Raw genomic sequence first — 11,729 nt, 5'->3', positions numbered from 1 at the left:
TAAATCTTGTCAAATGCTTTTTGTGCATATTGAGATGACCATATGATTTTTATCATTCATTTTGTTGGTATGATGTTTCATGTCAATTGATTTGTGTACGCTGAACCATCCTGGAATAAATCCTTCTTGATTGTGATACATGATCCTTTTAATGCATTGTTGAATTCAATTTGCTGATAATTTGAGAAGATTGCTGCATTTCTGTTCACTAGATATACTTGTTTATATTTTTTTTCCTTTTGTAACATCCTTGTCTTATTTTTAAATCAAGCTAGCGCTTGTCTTTTAAAATGAATGAGGAAGCATTCCCTTCCCTTTAATTTTTGTAAGGGTTTAATAAGAATAAATATTAAAGTTTTGAATGTTTGGGAGAAATCATCAGAGAAGTCCTCTGGTTCTGTACTTTTAAAGAAGCTTTTGACTACTATTTCATACTAGTTGAAATGCTTACTAGTGGCTGATCTGCTCAGATTTTGCTTCTTCATGATTCAATGCTAAAAGTTGTGCAATTCTAAGAATTTATCTGCATATTCTCGATTGCCCAATCTATTGTCATATAGATATTCATAATAGTCTTTTGTTTTCCTTTGCTTCTATGATGTCTGTTATAACTTCCCCTTCCTTTATAACTTTATTTGTCCTTTGCCTTTTTTTCCAAGTGAATCTAACTAAAAATTTAACAATTTTGTTTACATTTTCAAAGAACTAGGTCTTTGTTTCACTGATCATTTATATTGTCTTTTTCCTGGAAACAAAATTCCTGAGGCAGGAGGGGAAGATGTTGATATTTTCAAAGACTGAAAGAATCATGATATTTGGAGAGGTGTACTCAAGAACTAGCATGGAAGCAGGAACTGTAGCGTGCACATTAGATGATGATAAGGGCAGTGGAAAGTCATGATGATTTTAAGCAAAAGCTTGGGACACAATCATAACCTCATTATCAAATATCATGCTAGGAGATAAGATAGGAAGGGAAGTATAAGTGTTTGTATATATGTTGAAAACAAAGAGTGATCTCTTTCAGGGATATGCCATGGGAATGCATAATTGAGGTAAGGGTCTTTGGGGAAAAAGCAATCAAGAATATGAAAGTCCAGAATGTTCAATGCTTCATTCACTTGAATACTGAAGTCTCCCAGGATTAAAGGTGACCAAAAAAAACAAAACAAAACAAAACAAAAAAAAAACGAGAAAATGTTGACCAAGTCATCATTTAACAAAGGAGTATAACCAAGAGAGATACCCGTAACGAGGACTGGTAAACAGTGCATGAATGACACAAACCTCAAAGGTACCAGCTATTCTTGTGTTTGTTAGGTTGGTTTTACAGTAAAGAACTGAAAATTGAATACATGAAGAGTGAACTCATGACCAAACCAGAGGTAGACGAGATATGAGGAAATGAATGGTCCCCACTTAATAAGAAGTATAGGGCTTGTTTTCAGAAAAGAAAACATCAGTTTTGCACATATTAAATGTGAATGTTTATGTACAAAGTTTTTTTTTTCTTTTTCTCAAGAATTTAGGTTACCCTGGAGTAATAGCTGAACACAGGAACTGCTGCTATTATCAAGATTTTATACTAATAGATCATGTTCAGACTAAGATTGTTCAAAACGAGTTTAACCAAAACCCTTAGGGATGTCTAAGTTTATTGGCGGCAAATATTGCTCAAACCTTCACCTACTAAGGAATCTTCCTCTGCAACCTCTCCATCACATCTTTCTTGCATTCCCAACCATGGAGCAGAGATAAAAGAAGAGGAGTGGTTTCTAATGTTTGTCCTTTTTTGAAGATTTATCATCTTAATAACAACACTGAATATTAATATTTAACAGAGGGAAAAAAGGGATCTTAGAGCAGAAGCTACTTAAGAGAAAGAGTCAGACTCCAATACTGATTGCCAACTATGACACTTACAGAGGTTTATGTATGTATTTATTTAAAAACACTCATATTAATCTAAGTGATAAAGAAATATGCTAGCAATGACAATCCTTTAAAATAATGAGATTTAATTATTGAGCAAACATTTATTTAGAACCTATTATAAACATTTATTTAGAACCATAGTGCTTGGTACTATGCTAAGAGTACAATTCAATGTATCATTTAAAAGGGAGAGGGGCAGAGATCATTCAACACATCATTATATATAATTATAAATTATGATGGATAATGAAAGAAATGTACACAGAGCTCTCAGTTCAGAAAATGAGTGACCCATCCAGCAAAAAATTATTTTTCAAGGACTTGAGGTTTGAATTGAAATTCAAGATTAGTATGAATGGCAAGGATAAAGGGAAATGCAGTCCCATTAGGAAGAAGCCAGTAAATCATGGCTAGAGGAAGCATGGACATTTGAGCCACTAAAGAAGGCTATTTATATAAATTTGGAATACATAACACTTAATCAGTACTACATCTATTACATGGATATGCAAATACTTTAGCACTTACAACTAAAACACTAGGGTACCAATGGTTGGAACTGGAGGCAAATGGCCAAGAAGATTAGGAATGAAGACAGAAAATAAACAAAATAAGAATTAGAACAAGAATTACTGTATGCAACAAACTCAAGTCTCTACAACTAAGACTAAAAATGAAATAAAAAAATTTATCATTGCTCTCACAGGTTAAAATACATAATACTACAGGAGTCATAGAGGGTCTTTCACTTCAAAAACAGTGAAAAAATATAGAAGTGAAGAAACCAAGCTTACCTGTAATTTCTGGAGTCAAATGGAATAAGAATATTTTAAAGAGTTCCTCTCATAAACTTGAAATTCTAAATTTCTCCATAGTTTTCCACCCCTGTTCTGTGATGCCACATTTTACTGATGTAACAAAGCCTGGCTACGTGTCCATATCATGGGGGGAAGTAGCCTGTGTTTTCAGATCTTCACAATAGGCACCCAGTCTCTCCCTGAACTACTATCCTAAATCATTTGATCTGTATCTGCCAAATTGTTAATTGTTTCTTAATTACTCAATTACTTTATCTTGTCAACACAAGTAAATCATAAACTTTGAAAAGGAAAAAGGTATCAAAAAAATTCCTTGCTGATTGATCCCTTGAGATAACCCAGTCCTTCTCCTGTTTCCACCCCCATATTTGAAATCATAGGACTCAGAAGATATTTTCCAACTTCCAAACACTCAGGATAGCTTCACTGTGTCTGTCTCCACCGTCCTAACCAGGTAAGTGACCTGGATTGTGGGGCTCCCACCCCACAGAGGAGGGTCCTCTTGGCCCCTACAGTCCAGCTGATCATAATGACACTCAGGTGGGATCAATCCTCTTGGGGTTTAGAATTTTGAACAGCTGGTCCCTGATCTGCTTTGTCTTGACCCCATAGACAATGGGATCCAGTGCAGGGGGAAAGAGCAAGTAGAGATTAGCAAGGATGACCTTGGCGGCAGAGGCGGTGGGTGGCCCAAAGCGCTGCATGACCACAGAAAGAAAACCTGGTCCGTAGAAGAAGATGATGACACAGACGTGAGCAGTACATGTGCTGGCTGCTTTAGCGCGTGCCTCAGGTGAAGGAAAATGAATCACTGTCTTCACAATCTGCCCATAGGAGTATGCAATAAAAGCCATATCTCCCACACCAAGAAATATTGCCACAGCAAAGGCATAGAGGTTATCCACAGTGGTAGTCCCACAGGCCAGCTTCACTACTGCCATGTGCTCACAGTAGGTATAAGCAATCATGTGGGAATCACAGTATGAAAGCCTATGGGCCAGGCTTGGAAAGGAGATAGTCAATCCCACTCCTCGCAGCACCACCAGGCCTCCAATCTTAGCAACCACAGCTGGGGTAAGAATGGTTGCATAACGCAGAGGGTTGCAGATGGCCACAAAGCGGTCCAAGGCCATGGCTACCAGCACTCCTGACTCCATGGCAGAGAATGCATGGATGAAGAACATCTGGGAAAGACAGGACTGGGAGCTGATGGCTGTATCTCCAAACCAGAAGATGGCCAACATCTTGGGCAGAGTGGAGAGAGAGAGGATCAGATCAACAAAGGAGAGCATGGCAAGAAATAAAAACATAGGCTGGTGAAGGCTGCGTTCTGTCTGGATGAGGAAAATCAGGACACTGTTCCCAGTCACTGCCAGGAAGAACATGAAGCAAAAAGGAACTGAGATCCAAATGTGGGCTGCAGTCAGTCCTGGAATGCCAGCCAAGAAGAAAGTATGTGGGAAGAGATGAGAATTATTGGAAAGAATCATCGTGCTCATCTCATTGGCAAGAGCAAAGGGCCACTGCAAAGAAAGGCACGCAGGGTAAATGCAATGATGTGGGGATTGAAATCTAATACGACATTACTATCACTATTCCCCCATAGTCTCAGAAAACAGCCCAAAACAATTTCACTTTAATCAATATTTCTGCAAGATCTCCAAGCACAGAAGAGGTAAGTCAGTTTGGTTCAGGGGGAGATGTTTTGGATGAGAATTTCAGAAACCAGATCCCAGAGTTAGATATCCTGGTATACATGCGACCTGAGGCAATTTAGATAACCACATTTAAGTAGTTGCCCAGGAACTCTTGTTAAGTATAATCCTTCCCATCATGCTCATGTTTCCAAGTTCTAAATGCTGGTGATGTAGTGACAATTGGCCTTACGTGGTCCTTCATCTCATACCAACAACCTTCATCTGAAACTACCCAGAATTTTAACATCTGGAAAATCTTTTAATTTGGAGATATCCCTCTCTTTCAGGCTTTTTTTCATTACTTGGTTGCAGAACAAATTCCCTGATGATTTCAATATTGGTCAGATCTTCCTTGGACTATTCTCCCAATTTATTCACAAATGAATACCTTTGTGAATATACATACGCAAACGTAGATCTGTTCCCAGTATCTCAATAGATAATCTGATTTTACCACCTCCTGTCTGTCTCTTTCCTTCTAGGTGACCTAGAATAAACAGAAGCTTTTGGTAATAACAACATGTGAAAGTAAAAAAAAAAAATTATTTTACAGACACATTATTTAGAACATGAGAGAAAATGAGTAGATTATCCCTCCAGTTCCATTTTTCATGCAATCACAAAATGTGTAGAAAACTTAAGATTCACAGCAGTTACTATGCCCAATACCATCATTATGTGCATTAGAAAACTGAGGTCTACAAAGAAGTAAGTTCAGTCCCTCTCCCTCCATCAGGGGAGGAGGTGAAGGAGGTAAGGAATCTAGGACACAATTTTAGGGGCTTCCATAAATGTTTCCTTGTGACGCACTCTGAGGGTTTCAAAGAAGAACAGATTTACAAATAACTTACTGTTGAACCCAATCTAGAGATATGGATGCATATGTGGGAAGGCGCTCCCACATACCAAATTTATCCTTTGCTTATGTCCATATGGCAAAAAGGTCCACATAGATCTCCCACGGCATAAACAGGATTGTCAGTAGTTCCAATTTTTCTAGTTAGATCAAATCCATGCATTTCTGCCACAAGACCCCATCAGATTATCCAGATATGGAAAGGTTGGGGGAAAATTAATTTGTGTATGGAACCTATACATATCTCTATTCCTTGAGTCTTAGCCATTACTCACCAGAAAAGATGCATTTGGTCAATCTATTGGGGATGAGAAGTTAAGCTACCAGTCAGGCCCCATGAACAGAGTATTTAATGGACACCTTTTCAGATATTGCCTGTAGGGATCCAAAATGAAAGTCCCACCACCCAGACACCAATTAGCACTTTTGCTTCTTCTTCAAACAAAGGTCTAACAAGATTTCTTCCTCTTATTGGGGCCTCAGGGAACAGGCCCAGCAGGGAATATTTTGAACGGTAAACTCCAGGGTGCCTTGTCAAGATGGGGCCAGGCCCCTAAAGCTAGAAACAAGGAGAACCATGGAAAATGGAACTAGCTATTTGATGACCAAACAAGATGGGAAGGGTAACACCAGACCAACATCCATTACCTAGATGACCTTCTGCAACTTAAGTGGAACTATGAAAGGAAATAGATTAATAAGTGGGAGTCTTTATAAAAAGGCAAAACATGCCCAGTGATAAAGCTGGAGAAAATGTCAAATGTCTTCCTGTGTCCAAACTCAAAATGGCAAGTTCAAGGGTAAGCCAAGTTTTATAGGTACCACCATCCATATGAAATCTCACCTTCGTTAAATAATTTATAACTTTGGGGCCTCCCTGGTGGTGCAGGGGTTAAACACCGCACTATGAAGCAATCCACAGCCTCTGCAGCATGAGTTCGATCCCTGGCCAGCCAGGGAGAAACCCACATGGCACAGCAAACCTCTCCTGACTCACCCGCTGCTCCCCTCAGCAGTGTATTTCAGTCAGTCTGCCTGCTCTGTTCCCTGCTCTGTCTCTGGTGAATCCTCTCACTCCCCACACCTCTGGCCTGTACCCCAGCTCTTGTATGCATAAATAAATAATTTTTTTTAAAAATTTATAACTTTGTCCTTTTTATTTTATTTACATTTGACTCTTATTTCAGTCACCAGAATCATTCCTGAAGATGATGCCAGGTGAATATGTCAGAGGATATTCAACTATATGAAGGATATGAACATTACCTTGGATTGAAAGGGATTGGAGAAACTGTGTACAGTTTACAGAGAACACTTGTAGCGGCATGCATGATTCTTCATGAATTTTTCAAATCCAAAAATAAACTCCCCATGAGAAAAAAAAATTGTTTTATAATGAAACAATATTAAAAAATCTTATTTTATGAAAAAAGTAAGACCAAACACATGCAAATTTATAGCTCAACACTCAGGCAGACTTTTGTGGCTTCAAAATGATAATCCCATATCACAAAGGCAGAAGTTTAAATGGGCTATATTGCAAGGGAATAGCACAAGATTTACTGCAAATGGTTGGTTATCCATTTAGGAGAGACATTTCCTAAGCATACTGACCCAATTCCAGAGGGAAGAAGAAGATTTAACAGATATCATTTCAGGTAGAGAAACGATTAACAACCCCAAGATGAAGCACTCAGTTTTCTGACAAAGAAACCAAGTTTGGACACAGTGAATTTAGGACTGATGATATCTAAAACAGCAGGAGATACTTATTATAAAACAGAAAATAAACTATCCAGCAATTCCACTCCTTGGTATTTATACAAAGAGTGCAAAAGCACTAATTTTAAGTGACATGTGGAGTCCATGTTCATTGTGGTGCTATTTACAATAATCAAGCTATAGAGACAACCTAAATGTCAAATGACAGAAGACAAGATTAGGGAGAAGCAGTGCATATACATGTTGGAATACTATTAAGCTATAAAAAAGACGAATTCTTGCCATTTGCAACATGGATGAAGCTGGAAGAGATTATGTTAAGTGAAATAAGCCAGAGAGAGGAAGACAAATACTTATTGATTTCACTCATACAGAGAAACAAACAAAAGAGCTGACTAAACTGAGCCAAAGCAAAGACTAGAAATACAGCTGCATAACTGAGGCTACTACAGGATGGAGGGGTAGGAATGGAGGGGAGAGGAAGCCCAGTGGTATACCGTAAAGGAATCTGAATGTCTTGATGGTGGGTGTGGTTCAGAGAGGGACATCTGAGGACGTGTGAATTTATTCCCCTGAATCACATATAGTGCTATAAGCCATTGTTACCTTAAAAATAAAACTTTAAAAATAAAATACCAGCCTAGAACACCATTAGAGAAGGAAGGAGTAGGCGGGACTTAGTCATGAGAGCAACATAGAGGGCAATCCAAGAGGAACTAAGAGGACTTACAGATAACCAAAAAAGAAACTTGAACCCAGAAAAGAATGTTTTAGAATATTAGAATAGTATGAATAAGGGCCACCTGGCCATAACTCCCAAATCCTCACTTAAAATTAGAAATTGTGTAAAATATAAAGATATTGGAATAAAACTGAAGCTCCAAACATAATTAATAAGCTTTGGATCAATAATTTAGCTCAAAAAATATTTCCTGGGCCTCCCCAGTGGTGCAGCGGTTGAGCGCTGGGTTGTGAAGCTGCACGTAGCCTCTGCAGGGCTGGTTCGATCCCCGGCTGCTCCCCGGCCACCTGAGGAGGGTCCCACATGGCGCGCAAACCTCTCCTGCCGCCCGCTGCTCCCCCCAGCAGTATGCTTCGGTCCTTCTGCCTGCTCTGCTCCCCACTCTGGCGCTGGTGAATTCTCTCACCCTCCTGGGCTTCTGACTGTACCCAGTGCTTGTATGTACAAACAAATAAATAAATAAACAAACAAACAAATAAATAAATATTTCCTGCATACCTCTAAAGATTGTAGGAAGAAATACAGATTTAAACAGGTCAGGTGAAAAACTATTTTGTGGGATCAACATGGCGGCGAGGAAACGCTGCGAGTAAGATCTCCCATTAAAAAAAAAAAGTTAAAAGGGAGGAAAAGCGGCAGGTCCCAGTGAGAACTGGGACACGGAAGATAAACGGACGACTCCAGCAAACTACCCGAAGAAGAAAGTTGCAATAAAAGAGGACTAGAAGGGAGAAAAGCTCAGAACCCTGCTACCCTCCCCCACCCACAATGTCGGCATGCTCCGACCAACAGAAAGGGGGAAAAAACAAACTAAAACAACCAACAAGAACAAACGACGCATCAAGCGGGACTGTGAGTGGAAAGGAACTATTTCAGCCACCACACCCCATGAACTGGAGCTGTGGAGAACCCTGCAGGATTCGCCGCGGAGGTGAGCGAACGGCTCCGGGCACCATTAGAGAACAACAAAGACTCTGGAGACCTGCACACAGCCCCGGGCCAGCCGGTAAGCTTGCGCAGAGAAGCGGTGTGCTGGAAAAGCAAACGCGGATCGCGGCTGTCCAGGTCCCTGCGCCTGTGACCTAGGCTTGCAGGGAGACACGCGGGGGCCCTCACTGAGTAATCAGAAACCATGCGCCCGGACATGGGAGCGGGGCGCAAAAGGAGCCATTTCTGCGGACACTGAACTGGGCTACAGCCCGCGTCCTGGACCTGAGGGCTTTGGAACTGAGACCCGGGGCATGAAATTCAGGGCGTGGGCTCCCCACAACGGTGGGGCACAAGGCAGACACAGCACCCCAAAGCCGTTGAGGCTTTTCCCACCACTCCCACTCTGTTCCCTGTCCCACGGGGTGAAAAAAACAGCTCCCCAAGGACATTAGGAGAGATCTCTGGCGCAACCTAGTGACCAGAACAAAAATCGCCAACACCCCATAGAACAGGGACCTTTCTTCAGAAAAGACTGCTTGAAACTGGCAGAAGGCTCCCGGAGGAGCCAGTAGTGAGTTGGAAAGTTCGCCCACGCCAGGCCCCTTCTGACCAGCAGTCCAAGCCCAGAGGAGGAGCGGGCACCCAAGGACGGGGCAAACCAGGCACGCAGAAGAGTGTGCCCAAGACCGGGCGTGTGGGGAGTGCGTCCCGTATCGCCATTTTAGAACAGGGACATTTCTCCAGTAAAAACTGCCTGAAACCAGCAGAAGGCTCCCAGAGGAGCCAGGAATTTCGCCCACACCAGGCCCTTTCTGGCCTGCAGTCCGAGCCCAGAGGGGGAGCGGGAACCCACCGCCGGGGCAGACCAGGCACGCAGGGAGTGTGTCCCCACATCGCCATTTTAGAACAGGGACCTTTCTTCAGTAAAGACTGCTTGAAACCGACAGATGGCTCTCAGAGGACCTAGAGGGGAGCAGAGAAGTTCACCCAAGATGCCGGCCAGTCCAAGCAACACAGTGTCCAAATGCATATGGCAAATTAGAAAACAGACAGTAGGAGTAGAAGAACCACACGCATCCTAGAAACTCCTCAGGAAAAAAGTACATCACAAAAAGAAAACCATCCCCCAGAGTGCAAAGACAATAACTTGGAAGAACTTCTGAGCCTTCCAGAAAGAGAACTTCAAATTGTCATGATTAAAAAAATGACAGAACTCATAAAGGAAAACAATGATAACAAAAATAATCAACGATCAGAAGAATGAAATTGAGTCCCTAAAGAGGGAAGTAAAGGAAATGCAGGAGATCAAAGAATTAATGGAGGCACTAAAGAACTCTGGGAAAAGCAATGAAAGCAGAATAGATGAAATGGAAGAAAGAATAAGCACTCTTGAAGACACAGAAATAGAAAGAACCAAAACAGAAAAGGAAAGAGAAGTACAAAGGAAAAAGACCAAAGAAAGACTTCAGGAATTATCTGACTCCATGAGGAAAGGAAATATAAGAGTTATAGGAATACCAGAAGGAGAGGAGAGAGATGTATGAACAGAGAAAATATTCAAGGAGATAATTGAAGAGAACTTCCCAAACGTGAAGAAGGAAATGAAAATTGATATACAAGAAGCAAGAAGAACACCAAACTTCCCTGACGAAAGGAAAAATACAGCAAGACACATAATAGTAAAGCTCCCAAGAATCCAGGACAAGGAAAAAATAATGAAGCTGATAAGAGGGAAGAAACAGATAACATTCAAAGGAAAACCAATCAGGCTGACATCAGACTTCTCCGAAGAAACACTACGGGCAAGGAGAGAGTGGAGGGACATAGTCAACAGACTCCAAGAAAACAGATGCCAACCAAGAATACTCTATCCCACAAAGCTCTCCTTCCTCTATGAAGAAAGAATAAGGACCTTCCCAGACAAACAGAAACTCTGGAATTTCATTACAAATAAACCCCCACTCCAAAAAATACTACAAGAAGTCCTAAAGCCAGAACCTCAGAGGGACGAATAACAATGAAAGAAGGCCAAAAAAAAAAGTTATTAAAAGAATAAATAAATAAAATCAAAGGAAAGACAAACACAATGGCAAATACAAATGCTAACATATCACTATTAATCCTAAATGTAAATGGACTAAACTCTTCAATAAAAAGACACAGAGTCGCAGGCTGGATTAAGAAACAAAACCCAACCTTTTGCTATCTCCAGGAAACACATTTAGCTACAAAAGATAAAAATAGACTCAAAGTTAAAGGATGGAAAACAATCCTACAAGCAAATGAACCAAAAAAGAAAGCAGGAACAGCTATACTTATATCAGATAAAACAGATTTCAAACTCAAAAAGGTAAAAAGAGACCCCAATGGTCACTACATTATGATCAAGGGGACAACACTTCAAGAAGAAATAACACTCATTAACATATATTCACCAAACGAAGGAGCACCAAAATATATCAGACAACTATTGACATCTCTGAAAACAGACATCAGAGAAAACACATACGTAGTGGGAGACTTCAACACACCACTAATAACAATGGATAGATCAATGAGACAAAAAATAAGTAAAGACATGAAAGTTCTAAATAAGGACCTAGAGCGCTTGCGCTTAACAGACATCTATTGAACACTAAACCCAAAAAAAACGGAGTACACATTTTTCTCAAGCGCACATGGATCATTCTCCAGGATCGATCACATACTGGGACACAAGACAAACATCAACAGATACACCAAGATTGAAATCATACCAACCATCTTTTCTGACCATGAAGGCATCAAACTAGAAATAAACCATAAAAAGAAGGTAAGGAACTCTCCTACCTCATGGAGATTGAAAACCACACTACTGGAAGACCACTGGACTAATGAGGAGATCAAAGAAGAAATTAAAAAATTCTTTGAATTGAATGACAAGGAGGACACCAATTTCCTAAATGTATGGGATGCAGCAAAAGCAGCAATAAGAGGAACATATATAGCAATAGAGGCTCACACTAAGAAACAAGAAAGAACTCAAAGAA

At 40.5% G+C, this 11,729-nt stretch overlaps 1 protein-coding gene across 1 annotated transcript; it reads right to left on the bottom strand.

Annotated features, from left to right (window-relative positions):
* Positions 1–3,289: 3,289 nt before the first annotated feature.
* On the bottom strand, positions 3,290–4,243 carry LOC119254705 (olfactory receptor 52K1-like). Its single transcript, XM_037521801.1, has one exon. It carries the CDS (start codon positions 4,241–4,243, stop codon positions 3,290–3,292), a length of 954 nt encoding a protein of 317 aa, XP_037377698.1.
* Positions 4,244–11,729: the final 7,486 nt, after the last annotated feature.

This window comes from Talpa occidentalis, unplaced genomic scaffold (assembly GCF_014898055.3).
Source record: "Talpa occidentalis isolate TD23 unplaced genomic scaffold, MPIMG_talOcc4v2.1 talOcc4.3, whole genome shotgun sequence".
In the NCBI taxonomy this organism is placed as follows: Eukaryota; Metazoa; Chordata; class Mammalia; order Eulipotyphla; family Talpidae; genus Talpa; species Talpa occidentalis.
The sequence above is the reverse complement of the archived record's forward strand: the minus strand, read 5'-3'. Positions and strand labels throughout refer to the sequence as shown.